General features: G+C 44.2%; 2 protein-coding genes across 6 annotated transcripts in view; one reads left to right on the top strand and one right to left on the bottom strand.

Moving 5' to 3' along the window:
* Nucleotides 1-2,660: 2,660 nt before the first annotated feature.
* Nucleotides 2,661-5,444, top strand: insm1b (insulinoma-associated 1b). The gene has a single exon (XM_074661060.1). The coding sequence runs from the start codon at nucleotides 2,880-2,882 to the stop codon at nucleotides 4,383-4,385; it is 1,506 nt and encodes a 501-aa protein (XP_074517161.1). The 5' UTR covers nucleotides 2,661-2,879; the 3' UTR covers nucleotides 4,386-5,444.
* Nucleotides 5,445-7,421: 1,977 nt separating this feature from the next.
* ralgapa2 (Ral GTPase activating protein catalytic subunit alpha 2) overlaps nucleotides 7,422-27,957 on the bottom strand; it is a 117,813-nt gene continuing 97,277 nt past the window's right edge. For 3 of the 5 annotated variants that reach the window (XM_074661144.1, XM_074661147.1, XM_074661146.1), the window contains 3 exons: nucleotides 17,212-17,333; nucleotides 13,340-13,399; nucleotides 8,141-10,230 (listed from right to left, as the gene is read on the bottom strand). In XM_074661144.1, the coding sequence (XP_074517245.1) occupies nucleotides 10,073-10,230; nucleotides 13,340-13,399; nucleotides 17,212-17,333 (340 nt within the window). In that variant the 3' untranslated portion in view covers nucleotides 8,141-10,072. Of the gene's footprint in view, nucleotides 10,231-13,339; nucleotides 13,400-17,211; nucleotides 17,334-27,957 lie in introns of all 5 variants that reach the window. The other 2 variants (XM_074661145.1, XM_074661148.1) reach the window with 1 other exon arrangement.

Below are 27,957 nucleotides of genomic sequence, written 5' to 3'. Positions count from 1 at the left end.
AGCCCATTGAAAGGAAAAGGCGCAGGCCTGCGGCTCAGCTCCGATTGTGTAATTATTTGACTTGGTCATACTGCAGCTTTATGCAAATGAGGGGAACAATGTACGACGATGGAGATTAATTCCTCCCTGGGTCTGCCCCGACTGAAAGGAAAAAAGAATGCGCTCTCTGCCAAGTGGCGCACTGCACAGCCTACATTTAGCCATTATAACGAGAGAGAAAAAAAAAGAAAAGACAAATACACAATATGTGAGATATGCACAGAAAAACCATAGGGGAGAAAAGAAGAAAATAGGCCGCATGTTATGTGTCAGAAAAAAAGTTGTCTTTGTTATAGGCAGACAGGCGGAGGCTTTAGAATTAGTTTTATTTGTTTTAAGAAATGATTACAGCTAAAGAATCATCCTTTACTTCTTTAACTATTGGATTCAATGCAAACTTTAATCTTGAAAGTTTATAAGGAGGCAATTCAGAGTCCCGACATTTAACCTGCATCAGGCTAAAGAACGCTTTTGTCCATCAGTCCATCTTGTTGCTAAATAATAATAATTAATGTGCTGCTAAAGAACATGTAAATCAAGAGGACAGATGGTATTTTGTAATGGGTTATGTATGAATAATTTGTGATGTGTTTTGTTTTTTGTCTGATGGGTCTTACTTGACTGTCTGTTTATGGTAACAGTATGTCTATTGTATATGTACTTTTTTCTCAAACTGAGCTGCCTATGGATGCAAAATGAATTTCAGTGACAATAAAGTTGTATCGTATCGAGTATAAGCTTCTTTGCGCAAAATGAGCCAACTAATCAACAATTACCACCTTGAGAACTTCCCATATTTTGCACAAACACCAGTCCCACTCTGTATATCCATTGCAAGCAGCTTCATTCTAGTTTTGAATATCTGTGCAGCAGCATTTTTGCACCACCAGCTTCGGCCTTCTTTTGTCTGGATGGAGCTCTGATTCCGCCCAGCACGCGTCTAGCTGTGGGCCAGATTGGCCCGTGAGTCGCGTTTCACAGTTAAGAGGTCAATTTGCCTTTCAAACGAAAGAAAAAAAAGACAGGGATATCCAAGCACGCGGGCAGACGTGGCTATTGTGCACAAAGGCCAAGAGGGCCTTTCTTATTACTTATGTATGCAGCGAGATGTCCTGATTTATATGTCGAGTTAAACTACCGAGACAGACACGTGCCCCTAAAATAAAGAAGCACTCCCTCTCCATAGTGTTTATTTAAGACATAATAAAATAAAGGTCTATAAAATGTTGTTGGGGAGGTGTGCGTAATGCGCGCAAAGGTCGTGCGTAAAAGAAGAGAATGGGTATAGAGAAAATAAACTAAACCGTGTGGAGGTAAAAAAAAAAAATCTGAATTGAGAGATTTCACAGTTTGGTGAATTTTCCTCTTTGAACAAACATCACAACAGACATTGAAAAGAAACACAGCTTTTTGGTTTTGTATTTAACCAAGCTTGTCTCAAATTCTAAATGTAGTGAGTTTAGATGTAAAATGAGAAAGTGTGTGACCCTGCAGCCATGTTGAGATCAGTTGAGGAAATACCAAGCACCGCCCACCAGCCGGAGCAAACTTTCTCATTTTTACAGCTAAACAGTACACTACAAGATGTTTCTGAAAACATTTCAGGAGAGAAATAGGCATTAAAGTAACAGAATATTGATTCATATTTGATCAGCCTAGTTTGACCGTTTGATCGGAGTTCACAAGTGATTGACAGCTGCCTCCGTTGAATGAACAGCCAATAGGAACGCTCTCTCTCTCTGAAATGGCCTGTAATTGGCCAAAGTCTTTCATCATTGGCTAGAATTTTTAAAGCCTGAAAACAGAGCCATGAGGAGGTGCAGAAGTCTAGTTTTCTTTTATCAGAACACTTGAATTACAATATGCTGAAAGGTTATTATGGATTTTTTTACCTAATAATGCCAAAAATATACTGCCTACTGCAACTTTAAGCCATCAGGCCTATACAGCAGCTTATAGGCATCTTTTGAAAGTGACTATTTGCAGAAAGCTGGACGAATTTAGGAACACCCTCTGTCTCTCTCTCTGAAAAACAACCTGCATTGAGAGATTTTACAGTTTGGTGAATTTGCCTCTTTGAACAAACATCACAACAGACATGGAAAAGAAACACAGCTTTTTGGTTTGGTATTTAAACAACTGTAAAACCGTGTGGGGGTAAAAACACAACCTGAATTGAAAGAATCAGTTTTTTACAGTTTGGTGAATTGAACAAACATCACAACAGAAAAAGAAACACAGCTTTTTTTTTTTTTATTTAACCAAGCTTGTCTCATCCCTCGTCTTAATTCTAAATTGTGATGATTGTGGCAGTGACGGACATTTCCTTTTTGGCAGCTCGTGCCCCCCCCCCCCCCCCCCCCAGAGAGGAGAGCCACAAAGCCGTGGCACGTGTGCATTTGTATAGGGGCCCATCAGACCGTAAAAAGGAGGAGGATCCCGGCGTGTGCCTCTGGTCTGGGAGGGGCCACATTAATGTAATAAACCAGCCAGTACATCTGCTAAGCTATCTTGCACATCCTCCAACGAAATCCACCAAACCCAAACCTCAGAGCACCTCCCACAATCAAATCCACTGGGATCTTTGGTTTCATCCGATTGGTCGAGGATGCTGCAACAGGGGGGGGAGGAGGGCAGAACAATAGCATCATTCCGGCATAAAAAGAGTGGAGCTATGCCTTGGAGACGAAAACATTTCAGCAACAGAAGAAGAATCGATATATACTAGGGAGGAGATAAAGTAGCTTCTAAGTGTTGCCATATTTTTTAACAAACCTGGATACTCGAGACTTCTTCACCGACCTCCCAGAAGTGCCTTTTCCGCTGTTATACTCGCCAAGATGCCCAAAGGATTCCTGGTAAAAAGAAACAAGAAATCCGCACATGTTTCCTACAGGACTCGGTCAGATGAAGATGACCTCCACCACTTCCAGGAGATACCCACCCCAGCTGCCTTGCCGAGTTATGTGTACCCATCCCAGCCGATGTCCAGTCCAGCCCGCGGTGCAGCAGCAGCGTCGCCGGATTGCGCATCAGCAGCAGCTGCCGCGCCGGTGCCAAGGATGGAGAAGAAGCCGGTGCAGTTCGGCAACCCAGAGTCGGTGTGTCAAGCTCTCTACAGCCCCACCCGGCCCATCAGCAGGGAGCACGACAGAGGGGGATATTTCGAGCGAAGTTTCAATCTGGGCTCGCCTATTTCTGCCGAGTCATTCCCGACACCCGCCTCTCTCTCCGGCCTGGACCAGCTCCTGTACGCGCCGGTCGACCTGAAAATCGGCACCAGCAACAGCAGCCGCAGCGGCACCATCAGCACCATCACCACTAGCAACAGCATCAGCAGCCTCCCGGCGCCTAGCAACCGGGTCGGCGGCGGTACCAAAAGACCCGCATCTGACAAAGCTAAACCCGCCTCCAAGAAACCCAAAGCCATCCGAAAACTCAACTTTGAAGACGAAATGACGACTTCTCCAGTGCTCGGTCTCAAAATCAAAGAGGGCCCGGTGGATATGAAGCCCAGGGCGCCGTCCGGAGCAGGAGGAGACAACAACAAGCCTCTGGGGGAGTTTGTGTGCCAGCTGTGCAAGGAGGCGTACGCGGATCCATTCTCTCTAGCTCAGCACAAGTGCTCCCGCATCGTCCGGGTCGAGTACCGGTGCCCAGAGTGCGACAAGATGTTCAGCTGCCCGGCAAACCTTGCCTCTCACCGGCGCTGGCACAAACCACGAACCACCACCACCGGAGGCGCATCTGCGGTGCCAGGCAACGCGCAGCAGCAGGGCATCAAACCAGAAACGGCCAAAGTGCCACAGATAGGTGTCAAATCAGTCTCCGATGAAGCCAAAGACATGAGTGATAGAGACACCCCGAGTCCAGGTGTGTCCGAGTCCGGCTCTGAAGATGGCACATATGACTGCCAGTACTGCGGGAAGAGGTTTAAGAGACAGGCATACCTAAGAAAACACATCATGGCACACCAGGCCTTGCAAAAGAAAGTGCTGGAGGAGTTTCAACCCCAGGCAGAGCAGCCTCCGGTCCTATCATCCTCCTCCTCTGCATCCTCAGCATCCTCCTCATCATCATCCTCAGAGGAAGCCTCAAACCAAAGCCCTCTCAACCTGAGCCCGGCGGACTGCCTGCTGTGCCCGGTGTGCGGGGAGAGTTTCAGCAGCAGGTCCGGACAGGAGAGACACCTGCGCCTCATGCACTCCTCCCAGATCTACCCGTGCAAATACTGCCCCGCCACTCTCTACAGCTCTCCGGGACTCACCAGGCACATAAACAAGTGCCACCCCTCGGAGAACAGGCAGGTGATCCTGCTCCAAATGCCGGTGCGACCAGCCTGCTAAAAGAAAAACAACCACTAAACTCGTGCCTTTTGATGGATGGAGAGGGAGGGAAAAAAAAGGATAAAAAAAAGTGGCTTTGGGGGTTAAAAAAAAAAATATTGTGATGCTCACTGCCATAACTTTAGTTCCAATGAAAAGGCAGTTTGATGTTTTAAGTGGTGTCTTTTCCATGCCAATCAGTGATTGTTTGAATGCTTCTCTCTATATTTGAATATTTTGAGATTTTTCCTTCTCAAATTAGTTTATCAAGGAAAAAAAAAAGGAATACAAAGCGTTAGTTTGACTGTTAAAAGGGTATTTTTCTAGGACAGCACATGTGTTCAATGATATAGCTTCTAGACCTAAGAAATGTCTTAAAATTCTCAGAAACCCCTTTTTCCCCATTGAAAAGCCTTTTTGGATTCACAAAAGTGATTGCTCCATCACTGCAGCTTTACGCTTGTTTGTGAAACTTACAAACTGTGTGGGGAAAAAGAGAGTGACTGAAGCATTCCCTTGTTTAGTAGAGCCACAAATGCCTTTAGTATACAGATAAGCCTATAGTCCGACATATACACATCCAAATCCCGCTGTATAACTGCCTTAAAAAAAAAAGTCAACATAGACTGTTTTTAATTTTGAATGCTGGCACATATTTTATTATTATTATTATTATTATTATTGAAGATTGTTGCAATATTTTTCATCATATGTTTATTTATTTATTTATTCTAATTATTTTATGTAACTTATTGTTGTGTTTGTTGTGTGATTTCTTCTGTGAATCGTTCTGGCAGTTTACATGTCGTATAGCCAAAATGTTTTTTTTGTTTTTTTCTTTTCTTTTTTGGGTCAAATTCATGAGTTGTGATAATAATTGTCGTGGGTCGGGTTTTAATCTTTTCAATCTCCACAGCTCTTGTTAAAAAAAAAAAGAAAGAAAAAAAACGTAAAGCTCTTACCTTAGATGCAATCTTTTTTAAGGACAAGTTATTTTTCTTAAATGTTGGCTTTTATAGCGCTTTGATTGTATGTGTATATCGTTGTTGTCTATCGAAATAAAAAAAAATATTTTCAAAAGGACACGTGTCTCAAGGTGCTTCAACTTTTTCCAGATAGAGTGAATTAATTAACTTGATTTCTTAACGAAACAAAATCAGCATATTTCTTTAGGAAGTTTTATATTGCTGACATATTGGCGACCTTATTTAAGTTTTTTTTATTTGTTTGATCCTAGTTTTGATTGTCCATGATGTGTTTCTGGAATTGTTTCTCTTCAGGGAAAACTTTGGCAAATTATTTTCCAATAAATGACTGAATGAATACACGTTATAAATATTTACTTATAAATATGATATAGACAACTTGGAGATGTTGGAAAAAAGGCCTCTGATTGTGTAATCTTATTTTCGGGACCCAAATTGAAACAATTATCCCGTGCGTAAAACATCATTTAAAATGACCCTTAAACTAAAACAAATATTTGCAATTCATTTATGAGTTTAATTTTTAAGTATAGTATGAATTTAGTACCTTATTTAATATTTTTTTTTAAATACATTTGTTTTTGTCTATTCCACACATATTTTTCTAAAGAGATAAAATGCAGTTATAATCCATCTTTTATGGACAATCAGGGGGTTTTGAATTCTGGTTCCCAAAGTGCCACTCGAGGTTATCAAGCAAGATAAATAATAGTAAAATTTAACACCCTAAAAGTTTTAACAATGCAATAATTTCTCCACCATCTCCCTCACAAATTATGCGAATCTATTGAGTCTTCCTCCGGAACAGGAAAAAGAAACCTCAGGAGTCTCCTTTGGGCCAAAACCTTTGCCTTCGATTCTGCGTTTATCAGCCTGATGCGCACTAAATCAGAGCTGCTAGTGGCTCAATAGACGCCGCTTCGCTGCTGCTACAGAGAAGCACTTAAGGCCTAATCATAAATTCCCTCCTTAATACCATGTCAGGACATGACAGGAGGACAAAGAGGTGGTGGATAAAACTCACCTCTGGAGCAGTAAAACATCTGTCTACTTTGGGGAGGACTCAAGGCAGCTCGATTTGTGCTGATTTAGGACACATCTGGGTTCAGTTGGCTTCATATCTGACCTCCAGAAACCTGAAAAGCATTAAGTCAGTTGTAATTTAGCAGGCAGCCTTTAACTATAGACAAATACTGTCAGCATGGAGTTCACTTCAAGGCATAATGATGGGGAAATGCTGTTAAAAGGATAAAAAAATCACCCTTACACTGACTTTATCTCCTGTATAGAGTTGTTCCTGCTCATTAATACTCTGTCCAAAGCCCAAAAAAAAGAATAAACCAAACTTTTTAAATGAGTGTCACTCCCCCTTAAGGCATCAGTGACAATACATCAAGACAGAGAGATATTTGAAGTGTGATATTGGACTACAGGCAGCAGTGTAACACATGAAATAATACAATAATCACAGAGAATGGCAGCCTCTCGGAGGGGCTGGGACACCCAGACCCTGCCTGTTGTGTTGTACACTATCTCAGAGTCAACGACTAGAGGCAAACAACGCTGAGGTGGGTGAAAATGAGGCAACATTATAGCCTTCTTTCTCACCCTTTTCTCTCTCACATGCAGTTTATAGGGCTCCAATTACGGTCAAGTGCTTTTCTTGCGTCTCCGTGTGACCCAGGGGAAGGCAGGGGCACCCGTAGGTGCAACAACCATTGCACCTGTACCTCCTGGTGAGGTTCCATTATGTTTTGCCTCCCCTCTAAGCAGGGGCTGAGCAGCAGGGGAGACAGATGGGAGGAGGGTCAGGTTACCCCTGCTGCTGCTATGGCTGGGCCAGGGTCAGAAAGCCCATGGTAACAGCACCATCATGTCACCACACACACACACACACACACACACACACACACACACACACACACACACACACACACACACACACACACACACACACACACACACACACACACACACACACACACACACACACTCTACAAAATCTGAGGTTACACAATTAGCTGATGTGTTGTTGAGAGGAGGGTGGGGGGGAAAAAAGCACAAAGATGCGTAGAATTTCAAATTGATTTAATGAAATGTTTCAATTTTCACATTTCTAATAAAGATAGCAGGACTTCGGTCGTTTAAAAACAGTTTTTGATATGTTGACAAGTAATGATGAAATCTTCAAGCATTTTTTTCCTCTTTCTCTTATACAAAGATTATATTACAGGCATTCATATATTTATATTCAGAGGGCGCTCGAGCCCTCAAATTTGACACAAATGTACAAGGATTTCTAAAACAAGAAGAAAAAAAAAAACACACTAGGGCTAAACACTAGCTCGTTTTCTTCACGTATATAAAGACACACAATCCTTATCCTAACTTCTCCAGCGACTACGCCACCAAAGAGGGGGGGGGGAGCACAGAAGACCCCTTTTTCAACAGACAATCATCTATAACCTACAATCTTTAAGATCCTGGGCGGTTCCTTCAAGTGGATTTGGGAAGAGGAGGGGTGGGGGGAATAAAAACCATAGATGTGATCCAGGCCTATATATCTATACATTCTTCAATAAACAAAAGCACAACAAAAATGGATCTCCTGCTGTTTGGACTCCCCCATTTTCAGCTCGGGGGAATGAACAACGGAGGAACGACGTGTGAGGGAAAGGAAGAGAAAATGACAAGGAGAGCATGGTGGGGGAAAGTAAGGCATAGTAGTGCAACAGATGGGGATAGTGTTGCAACTTGGGTGGAGCCCTCAGAGGATGACAGTGTATAGTGTGTGTGTGTGTGTGTGTGTGTGTGGGGAACACCTGGCTACCATGACAACCCCCGAGCTGGGGCAGGTTGGAGAAGTGAGAGCGCCGGCCTGGCTGGTTGCTAGGAGGGCTGTTAGAGTTCAGCTCTGGCATGCCACCTAAACCCACAGCACCCCACCCCTCCTGTGGCCTCATGAGGTGACACAGGGGAGAGGATCATGGGAAAGGAGGAGGAGGAGTTGGTGCCACTTGATTCCATTCACAGATAAAGACGAAGCACCACCTGTAATAAAGACTAAACAGAGAACCCCGCAATTCCAAATCCATCTGCTGCTGTTTTTTTTCTTGTTGTGGGAAGCACAAGACACTGACCTTTAGAGACACAGGGGAGGACAAACACTTTGTTTTAACGGGGGGGATGTGACGCAGGGTGTCCATGGTTTGTCTCAAGACTATGAAGTAGAAGAAAATGTGATTATAGGGAGGAGAGGTGGTGTTGGACAGCATCTTAGAGGACAGACATTACACAGGCACTGTGAGAAGCGCCCTCCGAAACTCACACACTCATACATACATACATACATACATACATACATACGCACACACACACACCAGTGCATGGAGTTAAGATTCACCTGAGGCTCTGGCGGTATTTTTCCTCTAAACAAGCACATGATTACAACACAACAGCAAAAAATAATAATTCATCAAACAGTCCTTTTCTATATATACACATCTAGCAAACAGACAAATAAAATTTAAAGCAATTTACATCCAAGAACGAAGAGAAAAACATTCAATGCTAGTTAAATCAATGACAGCGAGTGCAAAAAAAACGGTCGGGGAACGTTGGAATGTCGATGTCTTAAGGGAAACTGATAGCAGAGGAAAGAGACAGGAGGAACTTATTCAATTACCGGACATGAGCCTATGTTAACGACATCAGAAGACGATTACAAACGCAGTCTTTCCTCATTCCAGCAGAGTTGCATAAATCAAATCATGACACAATCCATCGGAATTCATTTAAAAAGGAAAAATTAGAGTGATAGAAAAAAAAAAAGAAAAAAAGCCAAACAAATTTCAGCTCAAGTTAGAAAGACGTCATCGATTGTCCACTCTGGGTTCAAAACAATTTAAAAAAAAAAAAGCCTCTGACTGCAACGTACTGCAGGGACTCCGTGCCCAGGAAGTCTGTGTAGTAGTGCAGTGAGTACAAATCATCCTGGGGAGGTATTCCCCATCATGCATCAGTCTTTTTTCTCCTTTTCAGTGTAGGGGAGCTGGTCCACCAACATGGTCCAAAGTGGTGCTAACGAGCAGGACGTCATCCTGTCACCAACTGAAGTGGTTATCTTTGACACAGAAAGGTTGTGGCAGGTGCAGGAGGAGGTAAAAAGGCAGACATATTTAATAAACAGATACCAATCTCTTGTGCAGTTTTAGCATTTACAGCTGTGTCATTCAGTGCTTTGTCACATTAAGTGTTGAGACAGATGAGATTATAGAAACAAAGTGAAGCAGTCTCCCATTCCCTTACTATAGTAAGAACTTGTTTTCCTCTCTAGTGCATCCAGACTGCACTAGAAAATGAGAATAAAATTGACGTTTTTTAAATCACAGATTGCTTTAAGACTTCTCAGTTTAAGTCTTCCTATGCTGCTGATTCTTAAGCTGAAACCACCAGGGTGAACATAAATAGCTTAGTCCATCTCGATTAAGCAGTTAAACACCACAACATATGGAAATGTATCAACAAAATCAATGATTGCCACATAAATTAAAAAATTGCAATATGCTCCAGTTGCATGTTTATATATATGACACAAAATAAAGAAAAAAATACACGCCAAAAACAACTTGCAGTCACAGCTGGGTGTGTGAGGTTCCTCGAGAAAAGATTAAAGGCTGCACTCGGAAGAGGGGGGGAGAAAGTGGGGACGGGTTGAAGAGCTCAGTTGGAGGATTTGCTTATAGCGCTGGCTGATCGGCGGAGTTTTCCAGAAACTCGGTTCTTTGTGGCACGGGGCATTGTGGGAGAAACCTGGTCGACGGAGTCCGTCGTCGCTGTGGTGCTTCCGGCTTCGGTGCTCGCGCTGCCGGTGAATGAACCTGGGAGAGAGATGGAGGGAGAGTTGGTAGACAGAAAGACAACGATGGAGAGAGACAGGTTAGACATGGCAGTGGGGTTCATTGGTTGTTCATTTGTGTGATTGCTGTTTATCCCAGCATGCTTCGTCATGCATGTGGCTGCTCCCACAACCAAGATTACCCAGTTCATAGGCCTTTCACCAACAATCACAAAAAATTACAATGCAAACTGTAAAAAAAAAAAGTGTTAAGATTTGAGTTTGTTCTACCCCCTGAAGTCATTAGAATAAAGATGTGAGCAAGCGAATTTAAATATTTCAGAAATTTCATGCCTTTTTCACATGCTGTGGAAAAGCAAAGCTTGTTAAAAAGAGAAGCTGCCTTTCTTCCCAATGCAGTTTTTACCAGATGCTTATATGATATAAAAAAAATTAGAAGTAACCTTTGTAGCTACGGGCAAAAAAAAAGTATTCAGTTCGCAGTGTGACAGCAGAACGCTTTGAATGAAAACAAAATTGCACATTATGCTCTTGTTGTGAACATGTAGAGCCTTCCCATTGTCAAGTATTGTCCTTTTTCAACAAACTTCACATCCATGATTAGGGGATGGCAAAGAGTAATAAGCCGGGAGGTGGGCATGGAACGCTGGCGAGGACAATCAAGTATTGTGAACGTCGCCCTGACTTTCTCGGTGTACCCCTGACCAAACCCAGACCGCGGGTCCACCCCCCACCCGCCCGCCCGCCTCGGCCCCCATGCCTCGAGTTTAAACAACTTTTCTGCTTTGTCGAGATGGCATCTGGTTGCCTATTTTCTTTCCTATCCTTTTATTTCCTGCCATTTTTTCCGAGGCATCTCAAGTTGCAGCGGCTAAAAGGAACGGCAGATGGCTGGAGTAACAGACACTCAGCAGCACAGTGGACACCGGCAGCATCCAGGGCCGCGGCTCGCTGGGAGAGGAGGGCTGGGCTACGGATGAAACATTGGGTGTGTGTGTGCGTGTGCATTGTGAAGGGCTAAGAGGGGAGGTGAGGGGGTCCGAACATGAATTCTCAAATCTGCATATGAATATATAAAAAAAAAAAAGGGGGACGGGCTAAAAATGTGGGCTGGCCTGATGGACGGAACAAATCCTGCATTCTTCTACTCATTCCTACAGTAAATACTTTTTATAAACTAAACAGCATGTGCTGCAAAGACATATGACAGACAGGAGGAAGGCAACCACCTATTACAGCTAATACACACAGACAATAGTACGGTACAGTTCACCACCCACTCAGCAGACTTCCCTTTTCGTTTAGCGCCCATTAAAAACATGCTGCACTAAACAGTCATCACTCCCACTGTGGCGCTTAATGACTGTGGTTGCATCAGTTTCTAAATGCCATTCTTCACTGTATGGCCTTATGCGAGAATTAATTTTCATAGTACGTTACTGAGTGAAAGAATAACACAGATCCAGAGGAAGCTAATGCATCATTATCGTCATTATAACCCAGCATTTCCGCTCCGTGCTCGAACCCGATCTACCTTACGGGGAGGTTTTAATTTCACATGGAAAGAAGACGGGACAGACTGAGAGAGAAAGGAAAACAAAGAGGGTCTTTAAATGGCCCTGCTATCCTATTGGTCCCCCTCCGCAGCAGTTCAAACAAGGCTTTAGATGACAAAGACATCTTCCAGTGCGGCAGGTGTTAGTCTCAGAGTCTGCCCCAGGCAAACAGGCACACTCCAACAGGAGGAAATGAGGGAGGGTGGTGGAGGAGGGATTGGAGGGGGGGAGAAAAAAAAAGGAAAAGAAAGAAAAGTGTTTGCTGGGGGAAGAGATAAAGGCGCGCCACATGCAGAAGCGAGGGCCAGAAGTGTAGCCGTATTGTACATGCTGCTACTTAGTCAGGTGCTAATTGTCCCCACCGTGCATCACTTTCAATTACCAGCCTGGCCTAAACAGTAGGACACCCCCCCCCAAATAAACAGCCTGGTTTATCTGTCCCCCTTCCCTTTGTCAGAGCACTCAGTAAATAAAGCTTGGTTAGTGCTGAATGAAAAAAGGAGGGGTGTGTGTGTGGGGCGGGGAACAGCCAGGATGAGTGATCAAGCGAAGGGTATAGGTAGGCCGCTGGACGGGAATCAAGCTTCCGGTCTGACTCGGGGCTTACCTTCGCCATATACAGTATTTGGACCTTTAAGATATTTTTTTAATCTAAAAAAGGGAAAAACAGAGTAGAGCATCATGTGAGATGAGCAGTGGACACACAGCATATACCACACTGCAGCAGAACACAACGCTGCTGACAAGTCAGCGATCTGGAGGGATACTCAGACGGGCTTGTGTGGCATCGAGGTTAGTCGTCACTGGAAGGTTTGAAAAGTCAGACATGGTTAACTGATTGGGTTGATGAGTTAATCAACAAGTGTTTTTTTCTCTGCAGAACCATAATGTCTGATGGTACCTGATGAATCTGTCCAATTCACAGATTTCAAAATCAACACACAATTTTGAAATCCAAAGCATGAACGGTTTGGAGCAGTTCACATGGCAACAACAAAAAACATTCACCACCGGTGTTGCTGTTAGAGAGGGGTTAGGATGAGAGAGGAAAAAGATGCTGGGGGGCACCTAAAAGGGTCATGGGAGCTTTTAAGTTGTTTTATCCAAAAGAGAGTTTAGAGGATGGAGAACACACGACGTAACAAAACAGTAAGCAGTGCAGGTGTAAAACACAACAACAAGGGCAGAGCACTGTGGATCAAGTCTGCTTTACAGATGGACTAGCTCATGCAGGAAGCCATGAGGCTGGTTTGAAGTAGCGGGGTGAGAGTGAGGTTGCATTCAGGATCATGGGCGGACGAGGCTGTGGAGGATGCTGACAGTTAGAGGGCTGAGGTCAAATGCCTTATACAGGGGAGTGGTGCAACACTGCAAGGGACGCTTTATTTAGCAATAAGCATGCAGAATCTGTGCTTGAATTCGACTTTGCTTTTACAAAAAAAGGGTTAAATCAAGCCCAGTTATTTGATGATGGTGGGGTTCACAGTGATCTAAACGAATGAATGAATGGATGGATGTCGGTGGGGCTGTGGCTGGGCGTCATGCCTAGTGTGGAAGAAGCAGGCAGAGTCTTACAGTCCAGTTTGGCCCAGGGGTACTCCATGTCCCAAACCATCCCCGGCCAACGCCTGCACGCTGTCATGGAGCATGGATGACATGTTAGTGGCAGCAATGGCGGGATGGACGGACAGACAAATGGACACACACACACACACGCACACACGCGCACACAGAAAAGGCATGGGAGGGCAGTATAGCACATTTCAGAAGGGTGAGAATGAGGAGCAGTGTCAGCCAGCCATCACTGCTACAATGAAACTATAAGCTTGATGGGACAACAGATGATCAGGATGATAGACTACAACGGTAAATGATACTTAGATGCATTATTTATGTGGCCTTAAGCAATAAATACATCACGCCTATCGTTTAGAAAAGCTACAGATCAGCCTTCAGTTGGATACACTTGATAAGAATGCATGAAAACACACATAACTGTGGTAGCTGAGAGTAATTGTTAAAGTCAATTAAACATCAAATTGATCGATAGAAAATTAATCTGCAACAATTTTGACAATTTATTAGTTGTTTAAGTTACTTTTTGAAGCAAATACACCAAACATTCACTGGTTCTAGCTTATCAAATGGGCATTGTGCTGGTTTTCTTGCACCAAATTCACACCAGGCAGCGGCGAAGTGCTGCTCGACGGCAATAATTACATTTTTCTGTGGCTGGGAGGCGTATTCATGTGTTTCAGGTGAGAAGCAATTCTTTTGTAACAAAAGTCAACATGTCACAGCAGTCACAGGATCTGTTTACTGTTTATTAGCTCAGGAGCAGCCGCCGCAGCTTTTCATTGTCATTGCATGACAGCTCGCTGCAGATAGCACCTCGCCGCTGCTCTGGTGTGAATTCGGCGTACGTGTTCTATGATGGTAAAGTGAATACCTTGGGGTTTTGGTCAGATTAAGTTACCTATTAAGTTAACTATTGGTTGCAGGCCCAAGTAGTCACACCTGGTAATATGTGTGTTTTCTTATGAATTCTTTATTTTTCTGTTAAATGTTGTTGGGTTTCTTTAAAATTAGAGAAAAAAAAAAAAATTCTTTCACACTATATGACAGATTCACATACACAGTATATTCTGCTTATAGTCTGGTTGTCTCAGCACCTCAGTGAAGCTACTGTATATGATGCTTATACCGAACAGTGAAATAGTCAAACCCTATACGCCCCGTTTCCATGGCTGCACCGTAAAATAAAATAGATGTATTCTAGATCAGAGTCCGCAACCTTTTTTATATATGAAGTGCTATTTTAAAATGTTTTGTTATCAGTGTGCTATCTCAACATTAAAGTTAACATTAAGTTTAATTAGGACACCACATGAAAATTTAAATCTCCAACGGATCTGTGATTTTATGCCATCCATAAAGGCAAATGCATGCCAACATTAAAAAAAACAACTCCCATAATTAGGACATTGATATGAGAGCACTATATAAGAAGGTTGCCATCCTTATGAAATCATCCACATCTAAGTTGGAATCATTAAACTTAACAATCTTCCACCAATCTTGTTCATCAGCAATAAACTTCAATTCTGCAAAGAAGGCAACGAGCACTAGCCAATCAGAGGCAGAGTAGGACGGGGTCTTCGCAGAATGCAAAAACAAATCAAACTACCGTAAATAACAGGCCACGGAACTGCCGATGGCTGTGAAAGAGGTAATTTGGCATGCAGATGTGAGAGCACTTTAACATTTCTAAAAAACTCTCTCGCACACTTATTGCTAGTGTTCCACTGGTTAAGCTGGTTCCAACCGGATCTAGATGCATCTATTTTGCTGATATTCATTGTTAGAAATGTGCTAACTTTGGGAAACGCCCCTTAAATTAATATACGTTTTTGTAGGTTTGAACAATTCTCATCCACGTTTTATTAGGATGGGTCCACCGATGAATCTGGCAGTATTTAAAAAAGGTCAAAATCAGCAGCGAAGGCGATCTGTGAAATTACTCAACAGCACTGTTATAATGTACAAGAAATGATTGTGTTAGAGTATCGTATGGAGCAAGTGAGTCCTGGATTAAATATCAACAGACAGACAGACACACACACACACACCCTCACATTAATCTACTAATCTATTTACGCGCGTAGATTCCGGAGAAATACAAATTGCCGTTCAGAACGAGTTTCCGCAGCAGCGAGGGTGACACAACAGCCTTACAGACTTCATTATGTTATGGCCTCTCACATTAGCCGCAGCATATGTCCCATGCTGTGAAACATTATTCTCAAGCCTGGCTAACCTCTCTAACCTCTGTCTGTCCGGCCACAAAGGAACCCATAGTTGAAATAGTTCCTCTCTCTGTTGCAGCTCCCCCCTCCTCTATATTCCTCTGTATATTTTCCGCCCCTCAGTCCTTCCCTTTAAGCTGTTTTGGTGCTGGGGATGAGAAGAGGTGACGAGAGGTCAGTCTGGGGAGATTTTACACCTCTGCAGGAGAGATGGGCAAACAGTATGGTAATGTAGCTGACTACCTCTTGCCTGCCTTCAACAGCCTGAATATCACACCTTCCGCCTGAGAATCTGAAGTCCTACACAGACAGACACTAGAAAATTCAGACATCTAATTCTCACATGCCAGCGTACAGGATAACAAATATTACAAACACGTTAAAACCACCCTTAAAACATAACAGCACTGAGAGATTTGAAAATGACAAGACATCTACGGTGTGGTATTGTGGAGCGCTTTCCTTGTCAAAACAGAACGCGTCTCGGTATCCAATCGAGTGGAAAAGTGCAATCCTGTATTGATTTCAGTGCTGTTGCAGATCGATCAGAGCTGGTACGAGTAGGAAGAACAAGATAAGACACGTTTTTCCATTCTATTCATCACGGACTGATAAGAGCGCTGTGCTGACATCCGCGAGCTGCTGTTTGTCGGTCGGCTCTCCTAAGTGTTGGTGAATGAGCTCAAGAAGACGCGCACACACACACACACACACACACACACACACACACACACACACACACACACACACACACACATATATATGAGCTCGGCGGCCGCCATTTAACAAGGCTGCTTATATTCATGGGAAAGTAATTGCACGGAAAGATGCAGTTTGAAACAAGAAGAGATGAACAAAGTAGCGTGAGTGGGGCTTGAGGAAGTGGAGAAAGCGGAGTGTTTGAAGTCGGTCGGATGGCGTGAAGAGCCGGGCCCCGTCGTTTGATATTCATCAGTGAGCGTAGGCGTGGAAGGAGAGTGGAGAGAATGAGGGGGGCGGAGGAGGTGACGGGGGGGCAAACAGGTGTGTTGTGGAGGAGGAGGAGAGACTGATACAGGAAAAGGGGCAAGAAAAGACAATGAAGAAGGGTGAAAGAGCAACACGTTCTCATCCCAACTCGTCACATACTTAGACACTTTGTCAGCCTCCTCGGCATCACTTTTTCGGTTGCATGTAAACACGTGCCTAATGTTGTTGATTAAGCAACAAAACCACTTGGTTAGGTTTAGGAAAAAAACAACATGGTAGGGCTTAAAACTACTATTGTTTTTATAGTGCAAATGTGACTTGACGTTGTGAACAGGGGACACGAACGAACAGCTGATTGTAAAGTGAAAATGAAACGTAACACACGGGACACGCAGCGCTTTCTCGGAGCGTTTCCTGTTGCCGGGGATGGGTTTACATTGTAGTTAACGGAAAGCACAGTGCATCTCATTACGCCACTCAAGGGTGCCTTGTGTGGCGGTATCGACTGCCGTGACAAAGCGTTGGTATTTGATGTCCTGGGAATGAGTACGGGTTGGAAAGACGGGAGAAAAATGCACAAAAGTGATGAAGCAACAGATGGAATGAGAGGGGCGAAAGACATAGAGTGGGGACATGGAGGAGGACAGAGGTGCAGTGGGGTTCATTTCTCACCTGTTCCACTCATTGGATAGCCAGGAGAGGGGGAGAAGACCTGTGATGCAAAGTCTTCGAAGGTCATGACCTCTCTGTGGTTCTGAACAATGGCCTCCAGGTAGAGCGCCCGCTCCTCATAGCTGGTTGGCTCTCATTAAGGAACAAAACACGTTGGCATGTTGGAGAAGAAAAACCTACAACTCAAAATAATCACATTTCATAATGTACATAGCACAACTTGTCAGTTCATAGCCACAGTTACAAATATTTTCAGTGCTGCGCTACATATACATGTACTGTGAGAGTGAGCTGGGAGAGCGGGAGGCAGGGGCAGGGCAGCTCCACCATCAGCAACCCAGCCAGAAGCAAAGATGGAGCAATCAGCCATGCCACACAGCCCCAAATGAGAAAGCAGTCTCCAAAATAATCATACAAAAAAAGAAAGAAAGAATACATCACTACTGGCGTGGTGCTCCAAACCTCTCCTCTATCCCCCCCTCTCGTCCCTCTCTTCTCTCTAATAGAACCCCTGCTGCAGGCAGCATGTCTAGGACCACCCTCCCCGATGTGCTGCCTGCCACTTCTCCGTGCCATCAGGGGGAAAATTGGAGCCATTTGAAATTCAGAGTGACAAGCAGCGACTGGAGCCTGGGCAGCCGGCATGCAGGATGGATGGCCGGATTTGAAATGGGGAAAAGCTCAAATTAATAAATACATAAATGAAGAGAGCCTGCAAAATGGCTGCCGGGCGAGGGGCGGAAAACATTCTGATGGCCATTATCATATCATTATCATAGATATATCGCGCTAAGTCTGTTGTGGAATGGATGCAAGTGCTGGGTAAAATATGGTGCGGGGAACTATTGGAGTGAAAAGGTCTGTCTGATGGCACTTTGGAGATTTAAACGGTGTGTGCGCATGTTTGACAATGAGTCCGATTATTCTCACGGCTGTCTGTTGTGGCCGCGTTTCTTTGATAGACGACACCTAACAAATTGCTTGACAAACACATGCATTCTCACTCTCTCTCTCAACCACACACACACAACTCTAGTCGCTCAACACAGAGGCCCGCCCTCCCCCTCGTCTCATTGTGACTGCCAGGGTGGAGTGGCACTGGGCTGTTGCTGACGCCAAGGCTGAACCAGGCTGAGCTGAGATAGGCTGGACTGGGCCGAGAGGCTCTGGGTCTGGGTTAGATAGATAGGACGAGACAGTGCTTGGGCAGGGGGCCTGCTGTGGGCACATGCCGCCACAGCAGGGGCCAAGGCAGCCATGACCAATGGCTTTGAGGGAACCGTGGCAAAGCGGGGGTGACGGGCACCTGAGCCGGGAGGCACCAGAGGGTACGATGGCCAAGCTGCTCAGGGGGACAGACAGAGCTGGACAGAGGGCAGGCTGAGACAAAGGATAGGGTAACAGAGGAATATAGGGAGCAGGATGGGTTTGTATACTAAATGGTAGTGATGCTCGGTTCCACACACCTTATGAACCTAATAATGACGGTTTTGTAAACATGAATAGCATTTTTTAACCATGGAAGGTAAAAGTTGGAGACAAATACTAGCGAGGGTAGATTAAAGGGGACCTATTATGCTTATTTTCAGGTGCATACTTGTAGTTTGGGTTTCTACCAGAACATATTTACGTGCTTTAATGTTCAGAAATCGCTTTATTTTTCTCAAACTGGCTGAGCTGCAGCACCTCTTTTCACTCCCGGTCTAAAACGCTCTGTTTGAGCTCCTGCCCCCCACTCTCGAAAAGCCCAGTCTGCTCTGATTGGTCAGCAGACCCACTGTTATGATTGGTCAACTGAACCAAACTCTTCGGACTCCGCTCCAGCTCCGCTCGAACTAGCTTAACTTGAGGCTGTGCCAAACTAGCCGGTAGGAAAAATGTGTCACTTGGTGACATCACCATGTTACATAAGAAAAGGCGGGACATCAAGCGAGGCGTTTCCCTGCAGTTCAGGAGCAGTGTTTCTGTGGGGGAGAGTAACTCCCTTTGGGCTTGGTAACTTTACAGACCTTTTACATGCACAAAAAAAACTATGTATCACACTAAATGAAAGTGAAATAGCACAAAAGCAAAATAAGTCCCCTTTAAAACAAACTGAAAAAATTGGGATGTCTTCTCCTCATTTTTTTAGGCATTTTGTAGCAAAATGAGATTCTAGGATAACCACACAACATTTGTACGCTTGTCTGGACAGACCACCAAGTAATCCCTTAAAATAAAAACCTCATATTTCCTGCCTTAAGTAGAAAAGAGGAATGGAAAGACAGGGCCAGGCTCTCTATTTAAGAGATGCAGAGCAGCATGACTTTAAGCATGTAAAAGCACTTCCCCTCTTGAGCTCTATATCCGTCTTCCAGTCATAGCCAGACATGCAACGTCACTGTTTTCTGTCACTTGCTGGAAACAGCACTGGACAAAGAGTGGGCATCCCAGTCTCTGCTGCCATGGCAACTTGGGTCACAGCTCTGTGTGGTGGGTCATATCCAGGCTTTTATGGATGACAGACACAGAGAACGGATGTTTGTAAAAGAACAAAATGTGCCCAGATAGGTGATAAGTGGTAGACAAAATATAGTAGAAGGGAGGACTTAATGAAAAGAAATGAGAGAAGTTAGAAAAGGAATGAAAGACAAGGAGAGGACGAGGGGAGAGAGAGAAGCTCGGCACAGCGTGGGTCAACAGAGCCATATGGCTGTCCATTATCAGAGATGCAGATGACTGGAGGCCTGTTATTGAGATTCCTAAAGCAAATATTGACTCCAGCTGGAGCAGACGCTCTCTCTGACTCTGACACACGCCTCTCCTCCACTACTTCCTTCCGCTGCCCTCTATCTAAGTTAGACAAATGGATTATAGTGGGTGAGAAAAAAAACAAAAAAACTTCAAAGAACAAAATGAAGGGAGATAGTGTAGAATTATCAAGAGGCGAGAGAAAATATATGACAGGCTGGCAGGGAGAAAAGACATGGGGTGAGGGAGGGAGACTAATAAAAGGTATTTTGGAGATGAGTGAAAGCGAGAGCCATAATCAGCTCACTTAAGTAAATGTACGATGCTATCTGTGGGTAAAAAAATTGCTGCACAGAAATCAGACCTGATGCACAGTGAGGGGTAATCTTTGCCTTCTCTCTTTCGCACTCCCTCTCCTTTCTGCTTGTCTCTAATTACTAAGCCACGGGCACAGCTTGTTCCCCTGCATATGCACAGATGCGGCAGCCTCCATGCAGTAACTTAATCAATGGACACGTCCAGAACAGTGACGCAAAGACTATGTCCATGTCATGGACACCAAACCCGCTGACACTGACCTACTTTTGGGGAAAAAATAAGCTGCCTGCAGCTACTGCTGACGAGTGCCTGGCGAAGCTTCATGTTTGTGGCAAACTTCTCCGCAAAGATGGTTCACAAAATGTATGCAAATGTAATGTATGTTATGAGAGTCTTTCTGATTGACAATATCACTGTTTCGCTCAAGACCCCACTATATTTTGTGCTTTAAAACATTCACATAAAGCTAGGGATGGAATATATGAAAAAGGAAAATGCAGACAGGTCTACATTCCCACAGATGGACTGCAACTCAAGTCACCCGTGACATAACTGTCATTTACAGCTGAGCCGGGCGGACAAGCAAGACAAGCCGGTGTGTGGGAGGAAAGTGTGTTGCGCCACTTTGGGAATTTCCAAGGAACCCCTACGTTCCGAGCCGTTGCATTCCTATTAGGGAGAAGAGAGGGAAACCAATGTAATGCCTATGGAGCGTGGCAACCATCGATGATAGTAACGAGGAAAAAAATACCTCCCAGCTCTGAGTTAATGTGAAACAACTTTAGTTAGTGGACAGATGTCTAGAGACATGGGGGTTGTGGTTATGGCGTTATGAGGGAGTATTAGGTATAAAGAGAAAAGGAAAATCCACTCTATTAACTACAACATTTTCACATTTGGGATGATGTGTTTTAGTGGATAACGGCCCTTTACGACCCTGTTTGCCCTCTTCTCCTTGGTGACAAAGCCAGTGCCTTGTGGTTGGGCATGTGGCAGTGGAGAAATGTAACTAAATACATTTACTCAAGTACAGTACTTCAGTACAATTTTGAGGTACTTTACTTGAGTATTTCTGTATTTCTTATGCTACTTTATACTTCTACTCCACTGCATTTCAGAGGGAAATATTATACTTTCTACTGCACTACATTTCTTTCATATGTATAGTTACTTTTTACATTATAAAACAAATGATATGATGCATTACTATACTACTAATCTACCCAAAGCATCTACAATTGGCTCCACGTGACGAACTACAACACTAAAATACTCTTACATGTATTTGTTAGTGATAACAACAGAATAATGTAATATTCTATAACAAAATTACAATTTGAAAGGAGCCATTCTGCATAATTTACTTTTGATATTTTAAATACATTTTGCTGATAATACTTCTATACTTTTATTGAAGTAACATTTTGAATTCAGGACTTTTTAGACTATGGTATTTCTACTTTTACTTAAGTAAAGGATCTGAGTACTTAGTCCACCACTGGTATTTGGGTGTAGGTTTGTATCGAAAAAACACTGGTGACACTAGTACACAAACGGACAGGTCAATTACGCACGAGCACCTAAAATGCAGCTTACATGCCAAACAATTGATGGTGTTATGTGGCTGAACAAACACCGCCGGAGACAGAATCCAACACCATGAAACCTGTGAACGCATTACGTGCATGTGTATACGAGTCTGCCTACGTGTACATGCATATGTATCTGTGGGTGTGTGCGTGTACGTATGTATACATATGCATGCATGCTGTCCAGATGGCAGGAGGGGGGTAGCACTTGGGGAATGGTGGGGGTCAAGCATCTTTGTGGATCAAAGCCAAGGTCAGGGCAGCTGCAGTGGCCCATGTTCAAGGTGAATGGAGGCCTCAGATGGCTCTTCATTAGCAGGCTGCTCCATCCCTGCTGGACCCCATCGGCCAACCGCCACCAAACCCTCATCATCATCTCTCTCTCCTCTTTTCTCTCTCTCTCCGTCCACAGGGACCCGTCCTGAAAACGCCTGTCCACCGGGATCAATTTTGTGCAGCCCCGCCCAGCGCATGCGGACACGTACACATGCTCACACATAGGCGCTGGTGCATAAGTAGGCACAACACACACACTCTCACCCTCCGCCCACACACACACTCACACACAGTGTTCCCCAAAAGAGCCTATGTTGACCTCTGAACTGGTGTCTCTCTGGAGAGCAGCATCCTGACTACCCAGCCTTGGTCTTTGTGTTCCTCAGTCCCCCTGCTGACAAAAGGCCTCACGCCACCACTGGCCTTTGACACACACTCAACAGCCTTTAAATACACACAGCCAGCAGGGATGTTCATGGCTTCAGAAAGTATGCCGTAGCTTAAATTTACTCTGAATGTTTATATTCAGTGTTTTCTCACCACCAGCACATTGTGTGTATCCTTGAGAAACAAACATGTTAATGTATTTTTCTCCTCATAAAACATAATGTGTTAGAATGAGTTGTTTATCGCTTCCTACGTGCGCTTGTGGTCATATGTGCGTCCTTGTGCTAGACACAAACAGAACAGCAAAACTTAATTTATATGGCAATAATGTTTTTGAAGAAATACCTCATTTATCTATGTTTGCTATAGGACTACATCATGATTCCTTTAAGCATAAGTGAGTCCACCTATGTCCAGTTACACACCTGTCAATAATGAGATTCAAAGAGCTTCAGGCAGATCTATGACAGAGCTGAGTTAAAACTCTAGAGGTCACCATGTGGCCAATCTCAGTAAATGTCATCGGGGTCTCGGTCAGGAGACAAACCCAATGACCACTGTGTGACAGCCCATCTGGACTTTGCCAAATGGAAGTTGTGGGATTCTGAGAGCATGATGGGGCAAAAAACTGATTTGGTCTGAATGCCAAGTGACCACCAGTGCTAAATCTGGTGAGGACAAGATAAGGAATACCATCCCCACAGTGAATTGCGCTGGTTGCAGCATCATGCTGTAGGGGATGGCTGTCAGCAGCAGGGATTGGGAGACTGGTCAAGACTAGAGTGGGTTCAGGCCAAGTGTCCTCAAGTAGCCCTGCCAAAATCACATACTGGAACCCTGTGTGGTGCTTTACTTATACAGAACAATGAAAGATTGTGTCGAGATTTTTGTTTATAGTCTTTTATCCTTATTTTTTAGTAACTGCACAACTGCATATAATGAAGACAGACAGATAGATAGAGATGCACACATTGGATCTGTTGATAAGGCAGGGCAGGGCAGGGGGTGAAGGTCCAGATTAGGCAAAGAAGGGGTCTTAAGACGCCCCATACTGACATTTCACTACTTAAGCTCCATTTCTATCAACTTCAGATGACGGGTGAAGGGAGGGTGCCTGGCCCTTTCTCTTTTGTCAAAGGCTGACTTTTATTTATATGTATTCAAGCTGTACAGCATATGACACCCTCTATCCTTAGACCTTTGGTTCGGATAAGGACAAGGCCCAAAGTAATCAAAGAAAAAACAACTAACTGAAAGTTAAGGCGAAAAGATCAGTTTTAAGTTGGGATTTAAAAGGCCTCAATGGAGTTGGACAGTCTGATGTCAGCAGGGAGGTTATTCCAGACGAAGGGGGTATGAGGGGAAAAGGACTTCTTTTTAACTCTGGGGACAGACAGGAGCCCTGTATTCTGAGAGCGGAGAACATGTGGTGGAATATAAGGTTTAACCAGATCAGATAGGTATGAAGGGGCTTGCCAGTTTACAATTGTGTAAGTCATCAGAAGCACAATAAAGTCTGACCTGACATGGATGGGGAGCCAATGAAGGGAAGCTAAAACTGGAGTATTATGGTCAAATTTCTAGTTCTACCTGTAGCATTCGGAACCATTTGAAGGCTTTTAGTACTAGCATGCAACATGCCTGACAACAAAACAGGTCAAACTGGTGTTTATGTCGAGCAGGACCGATGACCAGCATCTCAGTTTTATCTGAATTTAGAAGCAGGAGATTACGTGGCATTTTTCACAGCAGACAGAGACCACTAACTTAATGATGTGGGACTGATCACCCACATTTACAGGCACATACAGTTGAGTAGCATCAGCATAATCGTGGAAATGAATTCCATGACGGCGAATAAAAGGTGAAACATATATATATAAAAGCAAGGGGTCAAGGACAGAGCCCTGAGGTACTCCATATTTTACATCAGCACATTTTAATGTAGTCTTACTATAGGAAACGCACTGCGTTCTATCGCATAAGTAAGACTTTATCCATATGTGTGCCAGGCCAGAAATGCCAAATTGATTTTCCAGTCAGTCTAGGAGTATACAATGATCAATCGTGTCAAAAGCTGCACTGAGATCCAGTAATGAGGTGGTATCCCAGTACATAGTCAGAGGAAGATCATTCACCACTTTATTGGTGCCATTTCAGTGGAGTGACAGGCTCTGAAAGCAGACTGAAATGGTTCAAAAAGATTACTGTTAAATATGTGGGCCGAAGGTTGCTGATACTCAACTCTTTGTAGCACCTTTGAAAAGAACGGAAGGTTAGAGACTGGTCCACAATTATTCAGAGACCATGGATCATGGTGTGCGTTTTTTAAGTAGAGGTTGAGCCACGGCAGTCTTAAAGCTAGTGGGGGCAATGCCAGTCGTAAGAGATAAATATTATAGCATTTAACATCAAAATCATGAGAACTACAGAGCAGTTCAGATGTCCTTTTCTGAGAATTACGCCTTATTAGAAACTGTGCAGGCAATGTTGACAAAAATCTAACACAAAGATTTTGTGTAACACAAACTTTCATCAAGCTAAAATAAAAGAAACACCTCTACCCAACATAGACACAAACGTATAGAAGGTATGTTTCCATTATCCTCAGAGAGGACACATTACTGAACATCAGCCCTTATGATTCTAGGAGTTCAACTTCAACATTTAAAAACCTAAACGCCTATAAAAAAACAAAACCCTTTCCATTCATGGGGAGGAAACACTCCTACGTTTCTCGGGCTTCCACGGCAGCAGCCAAGGTTAATCCTGTTTGTAGAAGCGCTGGTGGTAAAAGGGGCTCTTGTAGTGAAGAGGGACAGTTTAGAGATGAGGTGGAGGGTGCCTCTAGGTGCTTGACCCCCTCCTCTTTTCGCCCCACATCTGCCCATTAACCTGGGCCAATCAGCTTGACCTTGGTGAGGAGAAGAGCTCAGGAGTAGCTCACAGCGCCATTGACTCCCAGCAGTCACATAATTGGCCTGTTAAGAGGAAGGGATGGGTGGGGGGGGGATTGGGTGCCAGTGTGTGCAGGGTAAAAAAGCAGATGTGGTCATTATGTTTTCGTTGAAAGGCATAGTGCCTCACATCCTTATACCACATGCACACTCAGAGCAGTATATCACACAAATACTGTCCGTTCATTTAGGGGGTTCGGTCTCGTGCTTAGGTGGTGAACTAAAAAGGAAAAAAAGTGTCAGATTTGAAAAATGGTTGGTGGCAAAAAACGGGCCAGACACACCTTTGAATGACTTGCATACAGGCTGCTGTTGCCAGTCATTACACTGGCTGCCACAGAAAGTAATGAGAGCAGACAAGTTTCACATGAACATGTTTAAATCAACAGGGGTTCACAGTGCCATCTCCAGGAGGCATTGGTATGGAGAAATGGATTGGACTTCATATGGATGAACTGTTACTCATTATGGAAAAGGAGATAAGAGGCAGAGAAATGTCAGAGTGGCTGGGAAATGTAAAGAGGGGATACACGGAGAAAGGGATTGGCAGAGACGCCAAAACAAGGGATAGAACTATGGAGGGAAGAAGGTGGAGATGGAGAGGAGTGAGCGTGGGGGGAGATGGAACAGAGGAAGGGAAGAAAAAAGGGATAAAGCCGAGCAGGTGTTGATTGGAGAGAGGCCAGGCGGTGAGTGCCAGCGGTACCTGTTGTCACAGCGAGGGCTGAGGTGTGAAGCTCGTCTCAGCAGAGGCCCTCGGAGGTGTGAGGTGATTATGGGAAAACGGGGAGGAAGACGGAGACATTTAGACGGAGAGCCGCGGACAGAAAGAAAGATAGGGACAGAGAGAGTGAATGTGGCAATAAAGCTGGCTGCTGGAATAATGGTGGAGTGGGAAGGAAAAACAGATTGAGATGGATAAAGTGAGAGCACAGAAACTAGCCTAGTAGGATGGTTGCGCGCGCGTCCCAATCACATTTTATACAGCAGCTACTCAAAACCTTGGTGTCTCATTAAACAGCTTTTTTGCTGTAGACACAGCAGCAGGACAGAAAAAACGTCCGAATGTGTCACAGATGCATTATGATGAGTGGAGGTGTTTGCGTGTCCATTTTCTGGGTGTGCATAGACATACACAAGATCAGATGCTCTAGAGGAATAGCTGGTTTTCAGAAGAGTTCTAACAAGTAGCCTAATTAGGAGCGGGTCCAGGAAGCTGGAGCTCAGGAGCCCCCAGAGGAGTCGGGTCAAAGAGTAAGCCCAGGTTAATGACACCTCCTGAGGGGTGAGTTTTCCCCACAGCGAGAGCTTTCTAAGCTCCAACCTCCACACCTCTCTACCGTCCATCTGGCATTCAGACAGCGGGATGGGAAGTTATGGCCGTGACATCACTCCTAACCTGTGACATCATCACTGCCCATCAGTGATTTCACACAGGTTTTGCCACAGCTGCAGACGAAATCTGATGTCTGCTAGCTGGCAGGACCAGGTTATTTATGAGCTGACTGGAGGAAGTAGTCACCCATTTTCTCAAGTCCCTGGCAGCCCACCGTTTCTCCGGGGGACACTAAAAATCGATTTCTGCTCCACAACAAATCACAAGAGACGCACCTACACCAAAGTCAATGTTGACCCCTAAACTATGTTAGGACAGGTTGTTGGGGGTTCACAGAATATAAATGATAAAGCAACAAGTCATCCTCACACCGCAGGATAGCTACAAGATACCTGGTGACATCATAATTTGTTGTAGCGCGGTTTGTTCCGACACAACATGACTGCCATCAAAGCCCACTGGGCTTGTGTATTCAGATGAGCTGAGTCTGTAACCAATCTCCTTTTCAAAGGACTCTGGTCTCCATTGATGAGTCCTAACGCAGCAGCCTTAGATGTGAAACACAATGGGTCGACATGATTAATCAAACACAGGCCCATTACAGCCAGACAGTCACACAGGCCTCCGCCGTGCATTAACAGAAAGTCATAATAAGATGAGCAAAGGCTCATAGGGATGAAGATGAACAGATACAGTTCTGTGACTGGCTGGGTGAGAGTTCTCTCTGAAGGTCTCCTTTGTCACTGACGATGGCCAGAGTGACATGAATGCCTCAGCCATCTGGAAACATTATTAGGTCAGGACAAAGGTGTGCATCTTATGAGTTATCTGAGGTGAATATGCGTCATCTTTTTTTTTTTTCACCGGTTCCTGATATTTGAATTGTTCAGATTTGAGACAGGGGACAACAGCATCTATCTGATCTCAATTTGAACTTTTAATAAAAAAGTAAAAGATGAAACAGGGAAGGGCAAACTGGAGCGAGACTTTCGATTAAAATCCATCTGATTACTTATGAGGCGTTTCATCTCTTCTTTCTTCCAACTTTCATGATGAAGCGTGATAATCATCATCAGGCTACAGACTCAAACTCCTGCCCACCTGTAAACACCTCAAAGTATGGCAGCAATCATGGCACCCTGATGTTCTATAA

This window comes from Sebastes fasciatus, chromosome 15 (assembly GCF_043250625.1).
Source record: "Sebastes fasciatus isolate fSebFas1 chromosome 15, fSebFas1.pri, whole genome shotgun sequence".
NCBI lineage: Eukaryota > Metazoa > Chordata > Actinopteri > Perciformes > Sebastidae > Sebastes > Sebastes fasciatus.
This window is presented reverse-complemented; position numbering and strand designations above follow the sequence as displayed.

Coding starts and splice junctions, on each gene's coding strand:
- insm1b (XM_074661060.1), top strand. CDS start 2,880: ATGCCCAAAGGATTCCTGGTAAAAAGAAACAAGAAATCCGCACATGTT.